Genomic DNA, 27,937 nt, shown 5'->3' with positions numbered 1-27,937 from the left:
GGCTTTGTATAAAAATAGAAATGAAAATACACTTTTGTATGAATGGGCTTTTATTTTTAACTGAGGGCCTTTCAACCCCCAACATCTCAGTAATGCATGAAGGAAGTAACTGGGGGATTCTAGAGCCTCCTGGGCTCCCTACGAATTGCCCAGTTCCATCCACCACCCCATATGAATTTTTTAGAGTAAACATAATAAATTTGCATGAAAATGAAGGACTAGCAGTTGCTGCCTTGAGTACTTCCTAAAAAGTAAGATTGCTGATGCTGTTATTTCCTATGTATGATACGTGTATCTGGGCAAGTTGACTGAATACTCCTAAACCCTGGCAAAATGCTATCCTGTGGTTTAATATCATACAATGACCTGATGAAAGTAACACTTCCCCCTCCCAACAGCCAAACCTTTGACATCTGTGACAACCAGTGAAGAAAGACTACCTAGGGCTCCAGTCAAATCCTGGAGGTTACAGGAGTACAGAAGCTGTATCTGCTGATACAAGTCGACTTAGCAGGCAGAGCAGTGCTTGACCTCACTGATGATGTGCCGACATCTTCAGACCCAAAGGCACGAGGGCTGGTCTCCACACCAGCTCAACCTTTTCACACTGCCCTCCTGGATCGGTTTTGCTCTGACAGTGCCTGTTTTATATACTCACTGTATACCTTGATGTTAGTTACCCAAGAGGGTTTTTCAAACTATAAACTTCTACCGCGCTTTGCCACAGGCACCCACAAACACCCTGGACTTAATCTGCCAATCAACCAGCAGAAATCTGCCTGGAGCAGAACACTTGTTTTGTCATAATTCAGCGTTTTGGCCTCAGTTTTTTTGCTGTGTTCAGCATCATATATTTTATAAAGTTTAAAGCAGTGAGAGCTAAATAAATGTTATGCAGTCTTCAGTTATGAGATATGATAGAATGTTGATTATGACAGGATTACTGGGGAAGTAGTGTTTTCCATCCATTAGTATATTTTTCTGATCTTAACTGCAAAGGCCCCTAGTGGGGTAAATGCAATGCTAGCAGGAAGACCCTACATCAGAAACTGGTCGCATGACATGTGAGTGCCAGAAAACAGGCACCACACAAGTTGTGGGCACTGCCATGTCTGGCCAGCTCAGAGAATGTACAGAGGAAGTACGCTTGCCATCCCTGTCAGCTAGCATATGTAGTATATTAGGCACTTAGATATTTGTTGAGTGCAGTTTTATAAGAGGGACCCGGTGTGCAGAGCCTCGCTCGCAGTGAGCTGTGACTGCCCCATCTGTTCCTGGGAATTCAGAGGTAGCCACACTGCATGGCCAGGCCTGACAACACCAGTAGGACTTGATGTTGTGCGAGCTCAACTTAACAGTATAACAATGTGGTGAAAGCGAGATGCATTTGACATGGCCAGTATCGGATAAGCCATTTTGTATTTCCAGGGTTCTGGCAGTCATGATAGCTACCAGCTCCTTACATCCAGCAAACGGATATCGCCATCAACTGCTAGTGTGTCGATGCTGCTTAGGTCTTTAAATCTGTGCTTGTACTCCAGGCTGTGCACACCATTTACTGCAACCTTGAACTCTCGGACATCACAGTAAATTATCATCTGAAAAGAAAGGAGGTATACCATCAGTAGCTGCCTTTCATTTTAAAACATGTTTCTTCTATACTAACAGAAGGTCAGAAGGAAAACTATTTGGTTTACTTTGAGCTTAGACACCTTTCCCCAGCCTTCTTCCATTGACTTCACTTCTGAGTGATTTTAAAGATGACCCAAATCCCCAGTATATCATGGTGGCATCTTCTGCTTCAGCCCACTTGTGTCTTATCAGGTCCTTCCCTTAGTAGTCCCTTATCCCCATTCTGCTCCTGGTTCTTCTCAGAAGACTGGGAAGTGTCTCTCCTCATATTTGGGAATTAACAGCTGCTAGTCACTGCCCCACTTCCCACCCCTTCTGATAAGCTGAGTCTTGAACCCTGAATATCATGCCTTGATACTAAAGGTCTTAGTCACAGATAAAGTTCAACTGATAAGGCTTGGGACACTTGGTAAAAAGAGCAGTTACTTGGTAATCCTAAATGTTACATTTCAAACCCAGGACCAGGGGCTAAGGTGTCTTGACATCTAAGTGCACTGGTCTCCAGGTTCTAGCATCCCTCCGTCCTTTTCTGTTACAGGGTATGATTGGCATACCCTTCCCCCAGAGGCTCTTTCCTATATGATCCAGACATTTTGGTTACTCCCTCTCTCAGCCCTCTACCCCTTCCTGTATACTCTGTTCTCTCTCTGTGTCTCTGTCTCTCTGTGTCTCTGTCTCTCTCTCTCGCTCTCCCCCCTCCCCACCCCACCCTCCCTTGTCTGCATGGCAACTTCTCTGGCCTTGTTCTTTGAAACCTGTGAACCTGACAGCCATTCCCAAACAAACCTGCTTTTATACTTTTAATTTGGCTTGAATTGGCTTATTATGTTGGTGGAGAGACCTATTACTAACTCTGCCCTTGCTCAGAACATGTTTCCAAAAAGCTTTTTAGGGCCAAGTTCCCAGGCTTTGTGCAGTAGTCAGCATCCTGGCAGATTGATCACTATTGCCTACCCTCCAAAGCACTCCCCTAAAAGGAAACCAAACGTCCAAAGCTAGGATCCTGTAACACCTAGGCCTCCCCTTTGCTGTACACTCTGACACAGAGCTTAAGTAGTCCTGTTGTTGGCTGTACCAAATGTCTACTCACTAAAAAGGCCAGTTTGGTGGCCCTACACTGTGCTCCTTGCCATGTGAAGCATCAGAAAACAGCACAGCCTGGCCTTGGACCTGCCCCATTCCCAGAGATTAAATGAACAATAAACGTGAACCTGCAAAGAAGTAAGTTGAGGGTTTAATCTTTCCACAGCAGATACGGAAAAAGCTACTACAGGAAGTCAGAATAACTGATCAAAATCAAAGTATGCTGTACAGGGAACTGGGGAAATACATTTCCCCAAGAATGGGAGAAAAATCCCAAATTCAACCAGCTGGAAGGGATCTTGGATGAAGTATATTTAATAAGTCTCAGATCAGAGTCTCCTGTTGTATGACTCGCAGAAAGAAGTGGGTATAGGCACAGGGCAGGAAGCCAGGAGCAGTCCTAGCAAGTTCCCTCAGTTGTATCAAATAAATGCTTCTCATAAACAAGTGAGATCACTGGAAAAACAAGGCACATGACTGCAGTCGGCCTAGACAAGAAATGTCCAACAGCAGAGACCCTCTCTAAGTGACTTCAGAACAGCCAGAAAAATAGAATTTGCTGGCTCTTCAGTTGTGATTGCCCTGGACTTACGTCTTCAGAGTTGGAAGTAACCACACTGGCCGGGCTGAACAACATGGAGTACAGTAAAGCTGATTGGTGTCTCCTGAGCTCCGCTGATACAGTGTCTGCAGTGACACAGCCAGTGTAACTTAGTGATTCTGTGCTTGCCTGTGAGGCACTGGGCTCTACCCCAGCATGACTATTTTTAAGAGTGGGGCTGGAGAGGGCTCAGTGGAAAAGAGCACTTGCTATAGAAGCAAGTGAGAGAACCTGAGTTTGGGTCCTATCACGCAAGTAAGAAGAGAGCTGCCCAAGCACCTGTAACTGTGGGAGATGGGGAGTCCAGACAGGATCACTGGGGCTTGGTGGCTACCAACTTAGCCCAGGTTCAGTGATTTCCTGTCTGGAAAAGGCACTGCATGATAGAGTAGGCCTGCACACACACATATAACTGCACTTAGAGAATCAGGGTAAGGAAATTTGAAGTGCAAGATCCTGTTCACTTGAAAAGAATGGCATAGTGGAAAGATCTGCAAGAACCTCAGGGAAATATACTGACGAGACACAAGTTTGACCTAAGGAATGTTCTTGTGGGAGACTGACAGCAACATGAGATACTCACTGTTGTAGCATGAGCGCTCACAAGAGAAGTGAGTCCAAGTACTGAAGGAGTATGGATTCCACGTGTACTGATCTATCTCCCTTAGGATTTATGTTAGTTTTAATTATGTGTTTGTGTGAAGGGCGGACATGAGTACAGGTCTGAGATCTCCTGCACCTGGAATTATAGGAAGCTGTGAACTGCCTGGCGTGGGGACTGGCTGGCGTGGGGACTGGCTGGAAACTGACTTCGGGTCCTCGGCAAGAACAGTAAGCACTGAGTCATCTCTCCAGCCCCTGCTTCATCAAATCTTCATCCAACTTATTAGTTAAATTGGAGGAGGTAAATATTTGAATTTTCACTTTTGTTGTTTTCAGCATTATTTGGTTGTTATTATCTTTTTATTTCAGGACCAAGTTATACCACTGGTTTCCTCTCAGCCACAAGGACTAGCTGCCTTCTAGAGGTGCACCCTACATCATCTCATATATCCTGTCCCTTGCCAACGACAAGCCCTGAGCCATACTTCCCACTTCCAGGGACTTGTTCAAAGTGCCCTAAACCTGGCCTTCCAGCCCTTGCTCAGCCTTCTGAATTCACAACCAGTACCTACACCTCCAAAGGCTTCCCACGTCTAATCTGTATCACTCACCCTCCAAGTGCTAGGCTCGACTGGGAACTGGGAAATAATCCAGTTGCCACCTTCTATCACCTCGATTGTTCATGCTTCAACAACCAATTTGATGAGTCCCAAGAACTCCAATAGTTTAGAACTGTGGCTTTCAACCTGTGGGCTGTGACCCCATGAACAACCCTTTCACAGGAGTCACACATTATGGTTCACAATAGTGGCAAAATTACAGTTATGAAATAGCAACACTAATTTTATGGTTGGTGGTTACCACATGAGGAACTGTATTGAAGGGTCACAGCATTAGGAAGGTTTGGAGCACATGAGTTTAAAATGTAGCTGGCTTGTAGTGGTGCATGTCTTTAATCACAGCACTCAGAAGGCAGAGGCAGGTGGATCTCTGAGTTAGAGGCCAGCCTGGTCTACAGTGCCAGTTCCAAGACAGCCAAGACTACACAGAAAACAGACACAGAAAACAGACGAAGAAGAAAGAAAGAAGAGGAGGAAGGAGGAGGAGGACGAAGAAAGAAGTAGTAATAGTAGTAGTCGTAGTCGTAGTAGTAGTAATCGTAAGGCACAACCTAAATTAATGATCTAAAGACCAAGAGCGGTCTAAGCCAGAGAGAAAGTCTGGCATCCATATCCCAAGGAGATGTTACTCTCCAATTAGAAAGCACCTCAGAAAGGTTTTGGGAAGCGCCGTGTATTAACAGTACACCCTGGGGACTAGAAACTGAACGCCTTCTGGTGTACTAATCCTTGACTACCTGCCAACAGGACCGGCTCTTAGAAATACTGCTACCTGGAACTGTGGAAGGCGTGGATAGTGAAACCATGCAATTTTAGGATTCCCATATATCCACTTAGAAGTACACATGTGGGTCTAGGAAGATGATTCATCAGATAAAGTGCTTGCACAGGACCTGAGTTAGGGAAAACTCTGGGTGCAGTGGGATATACCCTTATTCCCAGTGCTGGGATGCAGGGACAGGTGGGTCCCAGGGCTCGCTGGCCAGCCTAACCAATTGGAGAGCTCCAGGCTCAGTAAGAGATGTGTGATGTGTCTCAAAAAAACGGGGAGAGTTACAAGAAGACACTTAACCCAACAACCACCCCTGGCCTTGACATGTGCACATGAGTGTGCATAACTGCAGCATATGTGTGTGTGTGTGTGTGTGTGTGTGTGTGTGTGTGTGTGTGTGTAAGTAAAAGTGTATCTGTGGTTCCTGTACTATGACAAGGTCCAGCCAAAATTCCCTGGGGCTACACAGCTGTTGTCACTATGACAAATGTCAATCATTCTGGCCCTGCTGTTTGCGCCAATGGCCCATGTTCAGATTAAAACCTCCACGGCCAGTGACCAGCAGCAGATGTTGCCTACATAGAGGATTGGGTTTTATTTATTTTTTATTTTTTTTTTAAGATTTATCTTATTTATATGAATACACTGTAGCTGTCCTCAGACACACCGGAAGAAGGATGGTTGTGAGCCATCATGTGGCTGCTGGGAACCGAACTCAGGACCTCTGGAAGAGCAGTCAGCGCCCCCAACCTCTGAGCCAGGATTGGGTTTTATTGAAACAAAAGTTATTCCAGTGTGTTCTCAGGGCTCTTTCCTGTCCAATAAAACAAAACAAAACAAAAGAAACATAATCTTACCTCAAAGTACATCCCAGAACTAAATGGGAAGCAGGTAATGTTTCTCTCCTCTTCTCCCCAGGCATCCTGAAGAAAGGAGTTTCTTACAAACGCTTTCACATTCAGGCGTGGGTTCAAGTGCAGAGCGATATCCCTTGACCTTCCTGCCACTAGGTCAACATTAAAGCTTTAAGAGAGAGAAAGGCAAGCTCAGACTTGAACTTCAAACCATGTACACGCACGCGGAGGAGGGACTTCCAACTCCATATCTGCATGCCGCTGACTCTCATGCAACACGAGACTGGGATCAATGCTGAAGCTGAGGTCCAGCTGAACCACAACTGGGGGTTCAGAACAGGTGCACCCCTTAAGTACTTCAGGCTGCAGGCCTCAGGGTCTCTCAGTGTAGGCATTCTCCAACCCGTTCTACATGACCCCTTCTTGAAAGCATGCTACTACAAATGAAAAGCTTCCAATAATATGGACATCTTGGGAAAAGAGGCGTGCGTTCGTGCGTGCATGCGTGCATGTGCGTGATACACGGGGGTGGCTGTGCACACAGAAGCCAGATGTTGATACTAGGTGTCTTCCAATACTAACTTACTACTTTCATTTTTTAAAGACTCATTTTGCTATTTTTAGGTATGCACATATACATAGCTCTGTACATGTAAGTGCAGGTGCCCGTGGAGGTCAGAAGGGGGAATCAGATCCTCTGGAGACATAGCTCTGTGCATGTAAGTGCAGGTGCCCGTGGAGGTCAGAAGGGGGAATCAGATCCCCTGGAGCAGGAGTCACTAGAGGTTGTGAGGTACTTGGCATTGGTGCTGGAGAGTGACTCTACAAAAGCAGTGTATATTTTTAATCACTGAGCCATGTGTCTAGCCTCTCTACCTTATTTTTTGAGGCAGGGTTGTCTCTGTCTCCCAGGGCTGGGTTGTAGACAGTACATGCCACCACACTTTCAAACAGGTGCTGTTGACCCAAACTTTACCTGCTGACCCACTCCCCAGTCCCACTCATGAACGATTTTTTAAGACAGTCTCACTGTGTACAGCTGGCTGGTGTCACGAAGATTCGCTGGCCTCCTGCATGCTGGGATTAGACATGCACTACCATGCCCAACCCAGAAAAGAGTCTTAAAGCACAATGCTCTGTGTCACAGGAGAGAAACCTGACCTGACAGAACTGGCCTGGTAGAAGTGAAGATATTGTAAAGAGAGACGTGTCCCTCATCTACCTTTGTTTCACAGAGGGAACTTGTCACCTGGAAAAAGATTTACAACTTGTCAGAGCACCTCACCGGGTGAGACAGGAGCCCAGTGGGCCAGTGGTGGTGGGACAACACCTTGACTGGGACTGCTTAGATGTACAGATCCTTGGCCCTCTAAACTTGAATCTTGCCTGAAGATGAACTTGAGAGGGGTCACTGGATCTCTGTCTCTCCCCACTGTGGCCATGTTGAGTAAATCCCTTTTCTGTTTTTCACCACTGATTTGACTAATCTCATTGTCTCCTTGAGGATTGTTCGCTCAACTTGGCTTCTTGGGGTATGGACTGTGACCCCAAGTTTGGTGATACTGAGGCAAGAGGGGCCTCGTGGACAAAGTTTTCTCCTCCCTGGCCAGAACCCGCCCTCAGTCCTGACCCTGCCAGCAGCTCTTCAGTGGGACCTGGCCCTGCCAGTTCCCTCCTCTCAGGAAAGCAACACCAGCTCCAACAGAGCCCAAGTGCACAGGCGCTGGCACAGCAGCAGACTGACCTTTTGGCATTTGTATTCACTTCTCCTTTAACGACAACGGTTCGTCCAGGGCCCATGGAGGCATTCAACCTTGCTTCAAATGGCAGGCTCTGAAAAGGGGCCACAGTCAGAATGAGGCATCTTCAGAAAGGGCTCTTGAACGAAGGCGGGGTTAAGAGTCTGTGAACCCCGGGAGGGGAAAGACCTTTGCTATTGCTATGGTGATCTCAGCTGGGTCCCCTGCAAAGCACGGCCTCACTCAGCACACACAGGGACTGCTTTACAGGACAGAACAGGATGTGGTGTGGATAGCACCTGATACCACCTGCAGGTGCTGTGCCAGCAGAGCTGTGACTGGAACCAAGGTCATCCCGTCTAGTGGGATCAGCAACCACATAAGTGGTTCAGACACACGCCTGAGGGCATCTCAGAACGCAAAGGGCTGCCCTGGCTTCAGCTGGGCTACATGTAGTAGCTAATTAAAACTTAATTTCTTTAGATTCATTTATTTTATGTATGTGAGTACACTGTCACTGCCTTCAAGAGGGCATCAGATCCCATTACAGATGGTTGTGAGCCACCATGTGGTTACTGGGATTTGAACTCAGGACCTCTGGAAAGCAGTCAGTGCTCTCAACCACTGAGTCATCTCTCCAGCCCACAACTTAATTTCTATACAGAGTTAAACTGTTGGCTCTTCAAACCGTAGACAGACAGCTGGGAGGTGGATTTTGGTGAGTGGCAGTAGCAGCTCTGCTCTTGGTGTAGAAAGTTCTGGATATGATGTTGCAGCTTTTATTTATTTATTTTGTTACTTTGTGTGTGTTCTTCCTGTGTCCTCCTCTTCTCTGGCTCAGCTATCACCAACCGCCTTCTCTTCACTCTCTGACCCTGCTCTCCTGTCTCCTGGACCCTCCTCCTCTCTCTCAGCCTTTGCAGGTGTTTTATATCCTCCCCTGTTGTCAGAATTCCAGAGGCAACCAACACTGAATGAAGGGCGTAGGATCCCTTAAAATGCCAGGCACACAAAATAAGTCACACTACACCCCCCCCCCCATTTGTTTTAGCTACTAACTATGAGTTTAGAAGCTACTTCTCCATTCTTTCCAATGCCTTTTCCAGGGTGGGTTCTCAGTTGTCTGATGTGACCTTTCTGTGAGATAAGAAACTAACAGTGATGCTTCTCTTTCCTGTAACTTGGGTCCCACTTCCTGAACCTTTTATACTCCTGGACTGTCTTAGTTTGGAGTTCCTCTTTGAAGTCTCAATCTCTGTCCCCAGCTCTGTGACCCTTGGGCTTGTCGTCCTGACTGGGACACGCAGGATGTGGTACTTGGCACGATCTGTCTTAAAGACCTGCTTAGACCCAAGTCCTGCTCGCAGGCCTGTCGGTGGTTAGGTGCTGAACGTTTCGTGTCTGGGATTGTCTGGCTGGCAGGGGAAGGCAGTGCCTGGTCAAGCTCTCTTCTTTACTCCTTTTGGCTCAGTGGCCAAGGTTCAGGACACCTCCCCTGCTCACCTCTGAGCTTTATTAGTTTTGATGATCTATAGCATTTTGTTTCCTATGGAAATATAAACAAATCCGCCACTCCAACACAAAACATATGCTCACTTCCATTCAGATGTTACCATATCCTTATCATATATAAACTGGTTTAATCCCACAGTTCTTGCTATGACCCAGTGTCTCTCAGCTGCTGTTGTTCCCTTCTCATTAATGTTCAGAAAACAAAGTTTACAGGGCACTATTTAGTCTCTCCTTAAGGGGTTTTTATTCTTTTTATTTTATAAGCATTTTTTTAAGAATATGACTAGATCTTTCTACAATTGCTTGTCCTCTACGATTGTGTGGTATTCCTGAAATGTGCTTTATATTATGCAAAGAATTGCTTCATCTTACTGCAGGAACACTGTCAGTCTTAATTTGTATAGGTATCCCCATAATAGTCATTACTCTGTATTTTTTTTCAGAAGCAATCTACAAACCCCAACAAGGAAAATTCTTTATTTTCACCAAACATTTTCTCTAAAGTATCTACATCAGATTCAGCCAACAAAAATATCATTTATGTAATGGTAAAAAATGGACTGAGGGAATTGCCTAAAAATTATTTCTAGCAGTTGTTGCTCAAAATATTGACAGAGAGTTGGACAATTTGACATTCCTTGTGGAAGAACTCTCCACTAATAACCCGTTACAGGTTGAACATTATTATAAGCAGGCACTGGGAGGACAAATTTTTCTTTATCTTGCTTTTGCAAGAGGATAGAAAAAAAAGCCAGTCTTTTACAGGCCATGCCTTAGAAAATAAAAAAGGTAAAAGAATTCCAGGCTGTAATCCCATTGGTTGGATTACTCTACTCATGGCTCTCAAATCTGTTAACATTCCCCATTTCCCTAATTTCTTTTTTACAACAATTACAGGGCAAATGTATGGTCTGGTAGACTCTTCTGTATGTTGGGCCCTCAGCTGCTCTTATACAAGCTGTTAAAGTGTCTGTAAGTTTTCCTTAGTTGGAGGCCACTGACCTACTCACAAAGGCTTGTTAGTAAACCATTTTAAGGGCAAGGTCATCGGTATGGTTTTAGTAGTACTCTGAAATTGAGAAACTCGGTCCCTGTGTCCTGTGTTTAGACAACCTGCCCAGCCTGTGGTTGTTCTGAATGACATTTTTCTAATTTCCTCCCAAGAAGCATCTGCCGCTTCACCCCTTTTATTTTAGGGATTGTGTCTGGTATTGAGAGAATATTAATCTGAGTAATAATTCTTATCCCCATACATTTATAAGGCTGTTTGACCTTCCTATCTGACCTTCTGATCCCACACATTTAAGCTATTGCATACTTTGTTTTATCTGAGATAACTTTCCAATTCCTAGAACCTGGGTATAAACTTTTGGAAGTGGCCACTCTGAATTCCAAGCAGCTTCTGTATCCATCAAGCCTTCTATTTCAAAGTCATTCACTTGCAACTTTAATTCTGGCCTCTGATCATTAACAATTGTTTTCCAGAACACATATTTTCCTGTATTTCCAAACCCTTCTGATCTTTAACTGGAGCTTTGCCCTTGATATATAGGGAAACAGTAAGAGCTGAGCAATCCCATCACCAGCATCTCTCTTTTACATAGTCATTATTTCGGTTTCCCCTTTGAAATCTTCACCTATAATTCCTGGATGAACAGTTAATCCTTGGGAAGGCAAACTGCTCCTTCCCAAGACCATTCCTACTGTCCCTGAGGGCAGAGGACCATAACCTCCAATAGTTACTTTATAACACTGGGTTTTTAGGACTAGCGTAAGATGTTTATCTCTGGCCAAGTCTAGAGCAGCACTGCCTGCAGTAGCAGCATGCGTTAGATCTGTGCTACTTAGCTGAGTTTTTTCTGCTTGTTTGTTATTTCCTGGCTGACAAGTGGCAAACGGCTTGTACTTTTGGCTGTGGAGCCCGAGGCTGCCCCACCCCCACCTCCGGTGTGCCCATTTCATTTCCCCAATAGTAAGAAATTGCCTTGGCTATCTCTCTTGGTCCTACATTCATTGGTCCAGTGGCAACCCTTGTCCTTAGAGATGGCCTGGTCACAATTTTGTTTTGAATGTCCATATTTCCCACAGTTACGCGCCAGGCGTTTTGATACCAGAGACCTACAGTTTGACCTATTACATTAGTGTGGTCTACATTAGAACCAATGTCACTTGTATTCTTTATCCATTCGTCCATGGGTGCTGCCCCTGCCTTTAGTGGTCTTAGGGTTTTTGTTTTACGTTTGGTATTTGGGTTTTCAAGTGCTAATATAGTCCAGTATAGTCCTATCTACTGCTGAGATCAATCTTTGTAAAAAAAAAAAATTGTGACGGTTTCTCCAGAGCCTTGTATAATCTTTGTAAATGATGTGGGCTTCTTTCCTGGCTCCTCAATGTCACCCCAAGGTCTTAAAGCTGCTGGATGACACTGTTTCATGACCTCGTCTTCGAACCACACCTGTTCTTGTGTATCACATAATGACCTGCGCCTGTCAACTGCTCTCCCACTTCATTCATTCCCTTCACCCCACTGCAATGTTCCAAGTCTGCATTTTCCTCTCCACCATAACCACCATACAATAAGGGCCAGCCTCCTGTGCATGCGTTACCAGTCCCCTCCAGTCTTGGGGGATACGTCTATCAAGAAGCCCAGTTATTTAGAGTTTATTTCACAGGGGCAGTGCATCCATTAAGGCATCATTGCCTCTTTAGAAGCTTCAGGTCCCTCATTCTGCAGCCGCCGTCCTAATTCATCATAACCTGCGGATCAGCCCCGTGAGCAGGCATGTGCTATCTAACTTCTGGGAATGCTGTTGGTGGTTCCGGGGACCAGGACTGCCTGTCCTCAGAAGGTTCCGTGGTTTTAACTGTGTCTCCTGAAAAAGGCTTTCTCATCTGACCATTCTTCTGCTTCTCCATTTCTTTGGCTTGACTGCCGTCTGACACAGAGTCCCTTTCCCCTTTTCTACCTGGTAAAAACTGCCTGGTTCAGTCACTGGGAGTGAACCTATTTGTTCTCTCCCTCCCCTTTTAATGTTTGATGCTTTTTTCAAGTTTGTCTGCCTCTACTCCAAAATTTCTCTAGCTGTACAGCCAACTCTGTTACTTTTTTCAGAAAAGAGAGGAACGAACCCTCTTGATTTTCTTCCATTTTCTCCATTTTTTTAATTCCCAAGCTTCTCCATTCCCACCCTTATTTTTTCCAGTCGCTCAGAATCTTTCAACCCTTTAATAAGCAAAATAGCCTATAAAGAAGAAAATGAGAGGGAAAAAACCTGCTTCTGAAAACCATGCTGAGATGTTCTAACAGCCTCAGCAAACACCCTGTCCGCTTGTTGAAACAAAGTATCTGTACCTTTTCCTGCCATTTGCTCTACAAAATCAAACCTCCCATTCTGCCTAGCCCTACCTTGAGTGCCAAATGTAGCTTTTCATAATTTTTTGCTACTTTGTGTGGGTTCTTCCTAAATTCTTCTCCTGTCTCTTAACAGTATCTTCTTTGGCTCAGCTCAGCTCCTCCTGGCTCAGCTATCACCAATTGTCCTGTCTTCTACTCTCTGACCCTGCTCTTCTGTATCCTGGACCCTTCTCCTCTCTCTCAGCCTCTGCTGGCTTTTTATATCCTCCCCTGTTCTCAGAATTTCAAGAGGCAACCAACACTGAAGGGCACTGAAGGGTCCTTTAAAAATGCCAGGCACACAAAATAAATCATTCTACACACTTTTAGGAATGTCTTCACTACTGCCACATGACAGGAAACAGTTCTACAATAAAGCATAGGAAGGATGCAGCTGCCTTCAAGGTTCAGCTGTTCACATTCTAGGTTATTTACAATATATTTCATATGTAATAACCAAGCAAAAGTACTCACCAAATGGAGCTTGCCAGACTTTTGTATCTGGTGGAAGAAAAAGAAAAGTGAGAACTACCTACTGGGTGACTGAGGTTTGCAAAGGAGCAGTTTGCTGTGGCTTCATGTATCAGTGCTCTATCTGCCTTGGAGTGACACGGGCACTGTGTTTCCTGACAGGTACCGTGGAGCTTATGAAGGGCAACAAGGTCTAGCATCCTCATGTGAACACTTTATCATCCACAAATTAATAGTTATTCAAATGTCTAAATGTGAGTTTCAAGTGCATCTTACCTGTCCTCCCCAAGAACTCTCTAAACACTGGCATGTCTTGCCTACAGGGATAAGACCTGCTTTCTTAAGAACAGCAAAGTATCAATTGTAAACTGTTCTTGTTCCTGTTGGGAGCAGAGAATTCATCTGAAGTGCACCTGATGTTCAGTATTTACAGGTGCTTCACGCTAGTACCTCTCATCAAGCCAGGGAGACAGGGTGCTTTTTACAGACACCAGAGTGGTAATCATTTAAACTAATATGCTACATGTTAACAAAAACATAATGCCCAACACCAGAAAACAGTATTTCTCTTGGCTCTTTACTGACTAATTCTAGCCTGACCTCACATTAAAAACTTAATTTAGGAATCCAGGGAGAGAGTTCAACTGGTAAGGATCTTGCTACGCACCCACGTAAAAGCCAGGCATGGGAGCTGCACATCTGTAACTCCAGCACTGGAGAGACAGAGGAAGGCTGGCCCCTGTGGCGAGCAGAACAGCCAGTTTAGCCAACAGGGAGTCCCAGGCTCAGTGAGAGACCTTGTCTCAGAAAAACAAGGTGGAAGAACTGGGAAGACGGGTCCAAGGCTAAGGCACTTGCAGGGCAGCCATGAGGACTCAAGTCCTCAGCACCACATACGTGCTGGGCAGGCATGGACGCCTGCCTTCAACCCTAGCACATGACAGGATCTCTAGGGCAAGCTAGCCACTTAGACTAGCTGAATTGGCCAGCTCCGGGTTCAACTAGGAGACCCTGCCTCAAAAGGTGGAGATTAATCAAAGAAGACATCCAATGTCTATTTCTGGCTTCGTGCCAACACACATGTATACATGCACACACATACTTCAGACATATACATGCAAAATAACTTTTTAAAAGATGTAGAACAGTTGATTTAGACCTCAGAGTTGACTTCTAGCCTACCTGAACACACACACACACACACACACACACACACACACACACACCTGCATGCATATGAACACATACAGAAAACTCCATCATTAAAGGGAGAAAAGATCCTTCCTTCCACTGAGAGTAACTAAGAACATTTTAAACTGATGGTTCATAGAATATTTACATTTTCTTTACTTATCTGTGTCAGTCCCAGAGTAGATGTTTCCATACTCTGTAAATCCTGCAAAAGAACATACATTAATTTTAACATCCATTAGAATCTCTCTTTAAAATATTGAACATAATAAAAACTTATTGGTGATACTGACCATGGAAAATTATTGATAATTATGCTTTTTAAAAATGCAACTCAACAGTGGGGGTCCCCCAAACTGGCGAGAGTTTGTGAGAACAAGATCTAATGTTCCTAAGAGCTAGGCACAGCTGTTGAGAATTACACCGTTCACAGCATTGGAAACAAGCTAGCAATGTCCGGGAAGCTTAAATTTAGATACATAGAAAACTGTCTTATAGGAATAGTTAGTTATTCACACCCAGGGACAGGAGATTCACGCTAACTAACCAACTGGTAGGCTCACTCTAGATCTGAGGTCCTATAACAACAAAAGCATGCTTAGTGGGCAGAACCCAACTAGGTCTGAAATAGTTATATTATTTTTACCTAAATGGAAGGTGTAAATTAAAGGAAGTTTCTGCCATTTGGTCTGACCAAACGTGAAAACACTGTCCCCGAAGCCCCCAGGGGTGTGTGGAAGGGCACTGACCGAGCTGAATCTGAACCCGATGGAGTGAATGTTCACTTTGCCGTAGATGCCCAGTGTGTCTATCTTCTCTGGGTTGATCCTGTGGGCATACAGCAGAATGTGCTTTCCATTCACAGCCACCTGGAGAGACGCAGAAGGCGATGCACTCAGAGCACAGTGATAGGTAAGTCCTCATCCAAATAAGTGTCTCTTACGGGGTGGGACTGGAGCTGTGGTACAACACTTGCCCACAGTGTGAAGTCCCAGGTTTCATCTCCAGCACCACAAAACTGAATGAATGAATGAATGAATGAGATGACGCCTCAGGTTTTTCTCACAGATCTCTGCTTGCATTGTGGCTGAAAGCAGCAACCTCAGTAGCAGAAATTCTGAACTTTTGGAGTACTGTCTGAGTAAGTGCCTGACTCATCTCTCCAGACACATACATTTGGATGTTATGTGTGCTCCACATGTATCTATCTGTGTGTGCCCAGGAGACAACCATGCGCAGGGCCCCAAGAGCCATTCACGAGGTCTGGAAGCCTAAGATGCAGGTAAGCTCTGCCTCCTTGTGGTCCCAACCCTCTTTCAGGGCTACAGTCTGACAGCCCCACCTCTATGGGAGGGACAAGAAGGCACTGAGCTCACTCGGTGAAAGCACGCAGCAGCCAAGCAGTGATGGTGCTTTATCCCAGCATTTGGTGGGCAGAAGCAGGCAGACTCCTGAGTTCTAGAACATCCTGGTCGACAGAGTGAGTTCAAGGCTAGCCAGCACAACTCAGAAAAACCCTGTCTCAAAAGACAAACCCCCCCACCCCCACACACACACAAAGCAAAGTGACGGTAAGCTCTCTGACTTATTTGAGATTTCTTATCTCGGGGTGAGAAGAGCCTCACTCAGTGGGCTACAGTTGTGTGAGATGGGAAGATTGTATCTGTGAATCTTCTACACAGGACCTTCAAATGCCAGGTGGTGTACCTCAGATTCCAGGAGGGAGACATGAGCAGCCCGTAGTAGGGCCCACAGTAGGACCTTTGAGTGAGCTTTAAAAATCCCCATATACAACAAACCCAGGGCAACAACGGGGGGTACAGCTAGATTAAAGACTGAAGGGCATAGGACAGCAAACCGAGGAGCACAGGGGGCTCCAAAGGGCAATGTCCCACAAGGACCTGGACCAAAATGTGCTGCAAGACCTCCGCTGTACAAGCCCTCTATGGGTTTGGGGGTTGGCACTCTTAGGGGCCTCTGGAAGTCACTGTTCACAAGGCCCTCAGGGCTCTACAGCAGTAGCTTGCTGAGAGACTGGGCATGCCCCTTTGAGGTGCTCCCTGTTCACCAATAGACGGGTCATGCAGACTTTCCCACACTTCAGGTGTGGGATTTATTTGTTTATTTATTTTCATAACTGAGATTCTATTGGTCAAGGAGCAGAGTACACAGACATTTCAATTCTTATCACAGGTACGCAAACGCTGAAGAGTCACATTGCGTTATGTACGCAAACAAAGAGCTACGTATTGTTTCCTCAAACTTGGCAAGTTTCCATAAGACCTCTCATGACAACCAAATGCTCATAATCCTCAGTTCCACCAATTCACAACACCACAGAACAGACTCAAAATCTCCATCTTTCACTGCACATTATCACAACTGTTAGGAAAATGGTCTGCCATGACAAAAGGCATCACAGTTCTGACAGGGCGAGGACCAAAGACTGGCTTTCTTACAAAATGGCTCTACTAGAAACACTGGACCAGATATAACTGAAAAAATTCCAGACACGAATGCATGACTGAGACTCCAAATTGCTATTTAGTAAGCTTTGTACTGTAGGATATAGAACCAGCCCCCTCTACAGTATGTTATGGTGACCCTCAACACAGTCACAGCCTCTCCTGATTCAGTATCCTGCTATTTTCTGGTTGTACCAAAAATAAACAACCAGCAAATGATTTAACCTCTTTAAAAAAAACATTTACACTTAAAAAAATGGGATGGGGTGGGATTCCCTCACCTTTTAAAAATGTTTCTAGAGCTACTAAAAAACTGGCATTTACAAAATGGTTGATAAAAAAATATTCCTCTGGATTGTACAAGAAGAGTGGCAGGGACCACTGACAGACGTGATGGAAGCTTAGTTGGACTTGGTATCTTTCTCTTCTCTGGTTTTCTGTCTCTCCGTTGTCTGCAGGCAGATCTGTAGTCAGCCACGTCAGCCTGTTTGCCCTTCGCTTCCCTCTTCCCTTTTATCTGCACTTTTTTGTCTGATGTTTTTATCCTTTCCCACTTTTCCGGCTTCCTGTCCACCTTGGCAGGGGCGGGGCTTGGCCGATAGCCTCAAGGAATGGAGCTTGGGCTCCGCCTTCATCGCTCTATCCACACTAATCTTCCTCTTGGGCACCATGGCCTCTCGGGGTGGGAGATGCATGCACTGGATCTGTCATGGAGCCATGAGGGGCAGTGGGACACTTCAGGTGTGGGTTTTATAACCCACTCCCCTAACCGTGACATGATCCAGAATTTACCCTCCTGGAAGAAGACCTAAGAATGTCTCTGTTCTGCATCTGCGTTTCCATCTGAACGGTGACATATAGTTCCCCACGCCATCCCCACGCACGCTCACACACCCCCTTTCTCTCTCTCAGCACCTACCTGGAATTTGTTCTTTAGCACCATGATCACAATCTCAAAGGACTTTTCTTTTCTGAAAGGCATGTCGTGGGTGATCTCCTCCCAGCCCCATTTCTCATTTGTCAGTGTGTTACAAACAATGCAGTTGGACCTTTTGAAGCGAGGGTTAAAGTGGAAGGCCACATCAGCTCTCGGCTTCAGGCTGTTGCCATGCTGAAAGTCTACTTGGAATCTGGGCAAGAGCAGAACAGAACCACGTGAGTCTGCAAAGGTGAACCATGGGGAAAGTACAAGCACCCCCAACCACCCCCACCCTAGCACCCCCCATTTCATCCACAGGACCTACAGGGCAGCCTGCCCATCTTCCCCTTTTCTTTCCTCAGTAACAGAGCCCCACAGCATGAGCTGAGTTAAATGGACCCAGAATAAGAACTTCCCTCTCCTGCCTGTCTTGGATGCTGGCCTTATCTGTGTTCAAATCTGCTGATGAACAGAGGGCAGATGCCAGGGAAACTCCTGGTCCAAGAGTCTGTTCAAAGCAAGCTGTACCTGATCCCACCCACTTCTGCTCCACCACCTCACCCCCTGCTACGCATAGACCACCAGTCTTTCAAAGCACGAAAGTGAGGCTACGTTTTTGGTGAGGGTTCTCATCATGAGGCCTGCTCCCACGGGTACACTCAAGGGGTCTCTGTAGGATAATTTCCATACGTCACTCAAACCAATCATGTCGGCCTCTCAGAACTGAATCCAGCTCTGAATGACAGGATCTGAGATGGCTACTCTTCCTTGTGAGCTTGACCAAATTGGGGGTCACCCAGGAGACACACCCCTGGGCATGTCTGTGAGAGCATTTTCATCGAGGTTTGATTGAGGAGCGAAGACCCACCCTAAATGTGGACTGCAGCATCCAAAGACTAGAGTTCCTGACTGAATACAGAAGAGAGTGAGTGAGCTGAGCCCCAGCCATTTATCTCTCTACTCCCTCTCCATGGACACAATGTGATCAGTCGCCTCAAGACCCTGCCACCATTGCAGAGTTGCTCTTACTGCCAGACATTCCCAACCGGGATGGACTGTACCCTCACATCATGAACTGAATGAAATAAATCTTTCTTCTCTATGTTGTTTTTCTCAGGAACAAGAGAAGTAACACCCTGAGTTTATTATACCCAAAGCAGACACTCAGCAACACCATGTCTTGTCAGCAGCACCACCGAGAGACTCTCGAGAGATGCTGTGACAGTGCTAAGACTGTGCTGAGACTTTCTGTTATTCAACAACCCCGCTTTTCCATCAGTGTATCTGTTTGTTTTGAAATCAGACTTACAGTGATGATATAAAAAATTCCAGTAATCAGCTGGGTGTGGTGGTGATGCCTTTTATCCCATACTCGGGAGGCAGAGGGAGACAGATCTCTATAAACTCGAGACCAACCTGTCTATAGAGTGAGTTTTAGGACAGCCAAGGCTATGGAGAGCCCTTGTCTCAAAACAAAACAAAACAAAACAAAACAAAACAAAACAAAACAAAACAGAACAGAACATTCCAGGAACTTTCACCCTATAACTCCTTCTCCTCACATCTTAGCAGGGCTGTTAGTGAGGCAGAGAGGCCTCAGAGCATCAAAATGTCCTCTCTAGTCACGGAGAGACAGCTGGCCTTCCATCCCACACAGTGATCTTACCTTTCTGAATCTTTAGGAACATGGCCACGGATCACGATCAAAGAGCCAGGCTTCAACTGCTCAGTAATGGTACTGACATAGGGGATTGTCTAAGGGAAAGACATTTTACAAACGTTATTTTCATAAGTGAATAAAGGCAATTATGACCAAACTCAGTGATTAATGTATCTAATAAGACATGACCTTGAACTTCTGACTCTCCCGCCTCTCTGCCTCCCAAGTACTGATAAGAAGCTGTCACTGGAGATGAGGCGAAAAATACTGAAGTAGATTAAGCAAACATGAGGCAAAGTGCTGCCCTCCAGAGGCTGGCTCCTGACTGAGTCCTACACTTGGGTTTCCAAGAAGGCAGCCGTTGCCCTAGGCAACAGGAGGACACATGGACTTCCTCCCTAGGTGTCTAGAGTGCTCCTGTATGTGAGACAGACAGCACCTTTGTGACCAGCCACAGTTAAAAACCCTGAGTCTTCAGTTTCCCCAGCAGACAACACCACCTTAGTGTCACACTGTGGCGGATCTAAATGGCCCTGGGGCACGTGCTGGATTCCTCTGGACTCTGCCCCGGCACTCCTTCCTCAGGCAGAGTTGCTCTCTGCCCTTTGGCTGTAATAACTCAACAGCTAGAAGATCCACCACACGCTGGTGACCTCAGGCCTCAGGCCTCAGGCAGGGGCCTTAGGGAATCTGGTTCCAGAAGGAGCCATTCCTCAGCTCCAGCTAGGGTTAATGTGGATGAGTCCAGCTGAATATCGAGAGAGGCTTAAGTTTCCACAAGTTGGGTGTGGAAGCTCAAGTTGCACTTGGGAAGCTGAGGCAAAGAGACTGATGTAAGCTGGAGGCTAACCTGGGCTACAAAGTGAAGTGTCCGTGCTCATCTCAACAAAACAAAAGCAAGAGTGCCTAGAACAACTACAAAGTCTATGAGAAGACAATAATGAAATGCCTACAGATGCCGCTTGACTGCCTTTCTGGTACAGAACAAAGGCAGTCTTCAAGTTACTCACTCGATTTGAACGAAGAGTGACTCTGGCTTTTAATTTTTAAAATTCTTTCAGTGGAACTAATGAAAGAAATATACCAAGTAGAAAAATGAAAAAGACACCACCAGTTGCAATGTGTACTTTATCTGTTCTAAGAAGCTTTAACACTGACAGACGTTATACCAGTCTAGACCAAGAACATTAAAACATTCATCATAAGGTCAAATGAACAGGAAGCAGTTCCTGTCTTCCACTAAGTACAGGAAAAAAAAATCACATGCACATATACTCACAAACACACACCACATACATATGCACAAGCACATACTCTCTCATACACATACACACACACACGCACCCCACATAGGTCTAGTCTTTTTTCCAGTCTACAACCTTGAGATGTTTTTAGCTACAACATGCATAAAACCACTTTAAATGTCTTCACTGATGTCAAATTTTGCAAACCTTTTTTAAACCCATTGCCACATAAGGCTATTTCTCCCCAAAATTCAGTTTGCTTGACATGGTTCTTAAAACCTTTCTTTCACTGTGGTACTGAGAGTTAAGGGGGGAAAATCACAGCTATATTCTCAACACACACAACCGGTTCAGTGACTTTTGACATTTCTACTGCCCAAGAGTCTCCTAGGGGGTCACAAAAAACCAGTGGCTCTATATCAGGTCTCTATCAACAGTGTGGTGGTAAAAAGAAACCAGGCACATCTAGAGAGGCTCACTAGCACTGAAAACCAAAGTAGGCCCTTCACAGGTTTCTAGAAGACCAGGATGTTGACTGCATTTTCTAGCAGTTAGTCAGACTCTTACCAGCAGCCTGAACTGGACAACATGTTTTGCTCAGGTCTCTTGCCTCTAGCTCTTGACACTTCCCCTGCTATACTTCCAAGCAGTGTTGGGAGAACAGAGGGGAAATCTGAGACGCTAACTTCTTGTGGACAGTTCTCATTTCAAAAACACCACAAAAAGCTGGGTGTGGTGGAACACACTAGTCTACAATCCCAGTATTAGGGCTTGAGGCAGGTGGATTTCAAGTTTGAAGTCAGACTGGATAACACAGCAGTGCCTTATCTTAAAACAAGCAGAAACAGCTAATAAATGAATGGACAGGGAATGGGTGGATGGACAGTGTGGCCTAGTGCTATAATATGCCCAAATCATGAAGCCATACGTTCTATCCTCTATACAATAGATGGATGGACAGACAGACAGGTGAAAGAAGGATGAGGCCAGTATAACAGCCCAGCACGTAAAGGTGCCTCCTGCCAAATCTGACCACCTGAGTTCAACTTTCAGACCCAAATGGTAGAATAGAACTCCCCAAAAGTTGTCCCCAGACCTTTCCTTCATGTGTGTGTTGTGGCATCAAGGTTTATGCGCATGCGCACACACACATACACACACACACACACACACACACACACACACACACACACACCACAGTAAATAAAAATGTTATAAAAACGAAGGGAAGACTAGGAGAAGCTGGGAAAATGGTTCAACTGTCAGAAACCGCACTGGCAATTCACAATTGTCTGTAACTCCAGTTCCACTCACACAGAGACACACGTGCAGGCAAACAACCAATGCCCATAAAAATAAATCATTAAAATTGTTTAAAAAGAAGGGAAAACTATGTAGAATAAGAAATGCATTTTCCTTTGAAAGTTATGTTTTTAAGGTCTGAGCCAGCACCTGTCACAGTATCAGTCTCCCAGCTGGAATGCCCTGAGTGCTAACTTAATCGTGTTCATGCCTGGCCCTGGTTGAACTTTAGAACCTGAGTGTACTCGCTGTCAATCCTACTACAGGCAAAAAAACCCCAAAACTTTGCTAAAAATCTGTTATTACCGGGTTATAGATGATATTTTGTAGATTGCTTAAGGACAACATTTTTCTTCTTCAACTTATTGATATTGTTGACTGGAGTCTCTCTTCCGTATATGGGCTTTACCCACTCTTCATTTAAGGATTACTCAAAGTAATAACTTGTCCTGTGTAAAAGAAGAACCGTGCACAGTTTCTCTTCACATCAAACTTTCCTATGTCAATTAAATTCCTTTACTGATGGTTACCAGACAACAGTGAGTATTACCAAAGACCTACCATATATTCTTAATAATGTATTTATACATAAAAGAGCCACCAAAGAGTGGAACTAATTAAAAGGATAGAGAGGTATGGCCTTGTTGGGAAAACTGTGTCACTGGAGGTGGGACCAAGCCAGGTCCAGTGTCTCTCCCTTCCCGCTGCCTGGGAATCCAAATGTAGAACTTTCAGCTACGTCTCCAGCACCATGTCTGCCTGCATCCCACATGCTCCCCAGTCGTGACGACCATAGACCCAAACCTCTGAAACTATAAGCACGCTCCAATTAAATGCTTTCCTCTACAAGTGTTCCTTTATATGTTTCCATTATGGTGTCTTCACAGCAGTAGAACAGAGGCTAAGGCATCCTGTCAAGATCATTTTTAAGGGCTAAAGGCACAGATTGAATAGAGAGCTTGCCTAGTGTGATGAGGCCCCAGGTTCTATGCCAGCACCGCAAAACCAACAAGTCAAAAGCAGTAAATACAAATAAAATACAAACTAGAAGGTCAGTGGCCATTTGCTTGAGCTCAGTATGCCTGAAACCCTGGGTTCAATCCTCAACACCTAACAAAAGGTGGGGAAAGGGTTTGGAGGTGTGGCTCAGTGGTAGAGAACTTGTCTAACAAGCTCAAGGTCCTGGGTTCAGTCCCTAACACACAAGACACAGACCCCTAAACTAAAACAATGGCAAATATCACTCGAGCAGTGCTTTGACAACAGTCATTTAACTTTTCCTATTTGAGTAGGAATCACACGGTGGGGCTGTCCTGAGGATTAAACTAGTTTACATAGTAGAAAATAGCTCAGTATGTGTCAGCTGTTACTAACAGAAGACGTTGGTTTTCTTCAGCCAGCCAAATTAAATAAGTTGAGGGTGGGGTGGGGGCGGCATAGTTACTCCTCTGAATACTAGAAGCACTGTTCTGCATCCGCCTGGTTTTTAAAAGAGTGCATGCTTTGCACTTTCGCAGTGTCCTTACTACCTCTAGGCTTGATGGCTCAAACCAGAACCAGGCCAGAAAATGAAACTAGAGTTTCCTGTGGTTTACTTCCTACAATTCCTTCAGGCTGTTAACAATAGGCACTCGCTGAATCGCTTTTATACCGGAGAACAGAAAATTACATCTCTCTTGGTTACACCCCTAAAGACCACCCTAGGCCCCTACCTAGCATCTGTCATTAACTCATTTTAGTCAAATCCTTTGAACCTTTCATTCTGTTCTGTGCAATTCAGGAAGCACGAACACGAGCAAAAAGGAGACAAGAATTGCCATTACCACATCCATAATTGATAGCTTGCCTAGAGAGAGATCAAGATGACCTAGGCTGGCATTAAATAACTAGTCTCCGAAGTCTCCAGGCATGTCTCACCGTCACAGCCACAACAAGCTATGACTTAGGTTTTAGGACGATCCCCAACCCAGAGAAATTGCGTTTCCCCGTGTTTAACGTTGGCATCGAATGACTCAGCAGCCTAAAGTGCGTGTCTAGAATCGCGCAGTGTGACAGAGCTGTCAATCACCTGTCCCCGGGCCTGTCATTCTTGGGGATCCAGGTGATGCTCGCCTTTCCACGGCAGGGGAGCCGCCCGGCGAAGAGCCCTCACCCGTGGCAGGTAGCGTTGTCCCAACAATACGGTCCGATTACAAGCCTCAACCCACGACCGCTCCCGGTGTCTGGTGGCCCGTGCGCGTGTCACGAAGGGGACGGCGGGACGCCGTGTCCACACTCGAACCTCCCTTCGGATTCCAATCCGGGAACAGTGATATCCCGATGCCCCTGAGCCCGCAGTCGCCAGGACTCACCCCAGCCAGGTGGTAGTAGGTGCTGCGCTCCGACGTGTGTCCTCTGTCGGACGCCGTCCGGGTTCCCGGAGCGGCTACAGGCCGAGGGCGGGGTCAGCCTGCAGCCGTTTCCGTGCGAACGACTGCAGGGGCGGGGCGTCCGAACGCTGGGAGTTGGGGCTGTTAGGCTCTTCCTGTCACCCACGCAAACTACTGGCTGGCTGCGGGAGTGGGTGTCTAGGCTTGGGGTATGGCTCACCTCACGTGCTGGAAGCACCCAGGTTGATTTCCATCCCCCAGCTCTGCACAAATCGGTCGGGGTGCACCCAGCCCTTGCGATGTGGAGGCAGGAGTATTATAAATTCAATGTCATACTAGAGAATTTAAGGCATTCTCGGTTACTCTGGGTCAGACACACCATCTCAAGGGTGGTGTTAAAAAAACATTTAAAGAGTAATCGTGGCGAATGCTTCCTTAGGAAACAGTTTAGATACTGCGGTGCTCTGTTCTGAGCAAAGTAGATAGATAGATGGTCAGTAAGCACTTAGCTGCATAGTCAGAGGCCTGCACGACTGACCGTTTGCCCCGTTATTGTTCAAACAAATACAAGTAAGGCTGTACGGCACTGAGAACGGCTGGCCAAGCTGCTTAGTTTAGATGTACTAACGGCCTCAAGGTTATGCTCTTCTCTGGATACTGCCCATGTTTGTTTTTAAAGGACATGTTTGACATAGCCATTTGGTCTTTTGGCTGGTTTGTGTTTTATTTATTTTGAACTTGGATTTTTTTTTTTACAAGCTTCTTAGCAGCAACTTCATGTTTGATTCGTTGTTACTTTTTCTCCTTTTGTCCATTCTAAATTTGATTCACTCCAAGAGTCTACCCAAATAGCTGGAGTTAACCCTTGATATACGTTGCTTTAGCTCTGTTGTTATTATTAGATGTGGTGGGCTTCTCACTACACTTTCTGGGGTTTGTAAGTTGAGATAGGGTGTGGAGAGTTTTGGAGGCCACTTCTAGAAACTTGACAGGAATTTGACCTTGGGCTGGGATGTGGAAGTAAGCTCAGGTAGGAATCTGATTTGGGGCTAAAACAAAGAAGTAGGCTTCAGGCAAGAACTTGACTTTGGGCTAGGACAGAGAAGTAGGCTCAGATATCTCGGTCATCCTGGTAAACCCCTAGAAACAGTGATCACAGGACTTTGCTTATTACCTTGTTTGTTCCTTGGCCCAGAACTGATCTTATTATTTAGCATGTACTAAAAGTGGTGTGAAAGCAGACTGGAAAAGAAATAAACCAGCCTAAGCCTCAGAACTGGCTAGGGTCGTGCTACAGTGCTGTCTAGTTGTCTTTTTTCTTTTAATCCTCATGCCCTACCCAGAGAACCTGTTGACTGGCTGAGCTGGTTTGGTCAATAGGGAATTTGCCTTACACATTCCCAACACCTAATGTAATGCCTCTAAAGAAAGGTTCCTAAGGATTGGGTTGAATGCTACATTACTTGAAAGTGAAGAACAGTTGAATATCTTCAGTTTGGCCTGAGTTGACCTGCTTCTTTACAAAGTTAAAATAAGATAAATTCCCCTCGGTGCTGGATGCATTCCAAGTTGTGGGAATAGCTAGTACAAAGTCCTGGGGCTCCTGAAAGCAACAGTGTGCTCTGAAAATAAAGATCAACATGCTGGGTCTGATGGGAGGTCCCTTAGGAGCACAGATAGAATGGGAAAACAGACTTGGCCAGGAAGAAAAGAAAGAAAGAGAAAGGAAGAAAGAAGAGAGAGGGAGAGAGAGGGAGAGGGAGAGAGAGGGAGAGAGAGAGAGAGAGAGAGAGAGAGAGAGAGAGAGAGAAAGGGGGAGAGAGAGAGAGATATCAAATTTAGAGACATGCTGGGAATGGCTACAGGTACCCAAAACAGAGAACATTCAGGTTGCTGAATGCTCAAGGCGTCATAGAACACAAACAGGATTGATGAGTGTTGCAGCAGAGGTCACTGGGAACTGACTTTAAAGCAGTGTAGAAATGAGAGCTGGAGGAGCCATAACCTGGAGAAACATTTAGCTGGGAAGAATTGAGAAGCAAGCAAGTGGAAGAGTAAAGAATGGTTTTCACTGGGGCTGGAGAGAATCCTACACTTGCACATGGCATTTGCAGAAGACCCAAGCAGGTTCCCAGAACCTACAACTGCAGTTCACAACCATTCGTAACTCTAGGTTCAGAGGATAACAACTTCTGGTCTCGACAGCCTCCTCTACTCATGTATACACATACATCATACACACGAACCTTTTTTTTTTTTTTAAGATTTTCATTTTCCAGGAATAGATATTTTTGAGATACTGTGGTCCTATGTAGACTAGCTTTGAACTATTCAGTTCTTTTGCTTCATTCTCCTAAGTACTAAGATCACATGTTTTCTGCCTTATTTTTAAAAAGACAATACAACAGACTTTGTAACCATGACATTTAGACTTTGTAACCATGAGACACAATAAGAAGTGTTTCTGCCCTGACTTCATATGTTTCAATGAAGAAACAAATTGTCACAAAACTCATTCTTGGATTGATCTGTTTGTTTTTTTTTTAAAAAGGCTATTCATAGACTGGGCAGTGGGAGCCTTTAATCCCAGTACTCAGAAGACAGAGGGAGGTGGATCTCTTGAGTTCCAGGACAGCCTGGTCTACAGAGCAAGTTCCAGGACAGCCAAGGCTACACGGAGAAACCCTGTCTCAAAAAAACCAAAACCAAACCAAACCAAACAAAAATTACTATTTATGTACACATATGGTGCGTAGACCTACATGTAGGCAAAACACAAAAAAATTAGTTTAAAATGCCATTTATAATCTGTTAAAATGTTTGTAAAACTCAGTGGCAGGTTGTAACCCGACATCCATGGACACTTAATGAAGATTAAAGTCTGCTCATACCAGCTAGGAGAGCCATTGTGTGCTGTCCCGCTAGTATTGATACCTAGTCCAGGATGAGACACTTTACTCCCTCTCAGGATTTTTCTCTCTTAAAAACCAGATGTGAAGTATTGACCATCACGTGATTGATAACCAGATGCACATAGAGGCCAGGGGTTAACTTTGGATGTCGTTTTTCCAGAGTAATCTACCTTCCTTTTTGAGACAGGGCATCTCACTGAGACCTGGAGCTTTTGGATTTGGCTAGACTGGCTGGCCTGAAAACTCTAGGGATCCTCATGTCTTCGACTCCCCAGCGCTGGGGTTATAAGTCACCACACCTGGCTTTGTATGTGGATACTAAGATCAAACACAGATGGTCATGTGTGCAAAGCACTGCACTGACACCTGTCTCCCCAGCCCCAAATCTTTTCACTTTGACCTAATGACTCCCACACTTGAGCAGCATCACCCAGGAACATTGAGTCTCTTCCCCTTCCAGCCAGGCCTCCGTTCAGTAGAGTGACAAGGCTTACCTCATATGTGCTACAGGGTTCATGTCCCGTGTCTTAGTGTTTCATCTGAGAGAAGCAAGCTTCTAGAACTAGTTATATCACAAAATAGTAGAATCTTAGT

At 45.3% G+C, this 27,937-nt stretch overlaps 1 protein-coding gene across 5 annotated transcripts; it reads right to left on the bottom strand.

The window, feature by feature from the left end:
• Positions 1 to 32: 32 nt before the first annotated feature.
• Lgals8 (galectin 8) lies at positions 33 to 27,937 on the bottom strand. Of its 5 annotated transcripts, none has more exons than XM_006254167.5 (10): positions 27,838 to 27,937; positions 22,369 to 22,511; positions 19,523 to 19,611; positions 17,857 to 18,067; positions 15,222 to 15,341; positions 14,621 to 14,677; positions 13,285 to 13,311; positions 7,910 to 7,998; positions 6,169 to 6,334; positions 33 to 1,598 (listed from the first exon to the last, which is right to left on the bottom strand). In XM_006254167.5, the coding sequence occupies exons 2-10, from the start codon at positions 22,408 to 22,410 to the stop codon at positions 1,449 to 1,451; spliced, it is 951 nt and encodes a 316-aa protein (XP_006254229.1). In that variant the 5' UTR covers positions 22,411 to 22,511; positions 27,838 to 27,937; the 3' UTR covers positions 33 to 1,448. The 5 variants fall into 5 exon arrangements, with proteins under 5 accessions (XP_006254229.1, XP_017455928.1, XP_006254230.1 ...); XM_017600439.3 differs by lacking the exon at positions 27,838 to 27,937 and adding an exon at positions 24,414 to 25,720 and having other exon boundaries at positions 13,285 to 13,314; positions 14,636 to 14,677; XM_006254168.4 differs by lacking the exon at positions 27,838 to 27,937 and adding an exon at positions 24,131 to 24,497.

The sequence above is a fragment of the Rattus norvegicus genome, chromosome 17, assembly GCF_036323735.1.
Source record: "Rattus norvegicus strain BN/NHsdMcwi chromosome 17, GRCr8, whole genome shotgun sequence".
Classification (NCBI taxonomy): domain Eukaryota; kingdom Metazoa; phylum Chordata; class Mammalia; order Rodentia; family Muridae; genus Rattus; species Rattus norvegicus.
The sequence above is the reverse complement of the archived record's forward strand: the minus strand, read 5'-3'. Positions and strand labels throughout refer to the sequence as shown.

Excerpts from the sequence above, each read along its gene's own strand:
- Lgals8 (XM_006254167.5), bottom strand. The coding sequence starts at position 22,410 with ATGTTGTCCTTAAGCAATCTACAAAATATCATCTATAACCCG. Across the intron at positions 18,068-19,522 it reads GTTCCTAAAGATTCAGAAAG|ATTCCAAGTAGACTTTCAGC; the intron begins GTAAGATCACTG and ends GCTCTTGCCCAG. Across the intron at positions 14,678-15,221 it reads TCGGGTTCAGATTCAGCTCG|GATTTACAGAGTATGGAAAC; the intron begins GTCAGTGCCCTT and ends GTTCTTTTGCAG.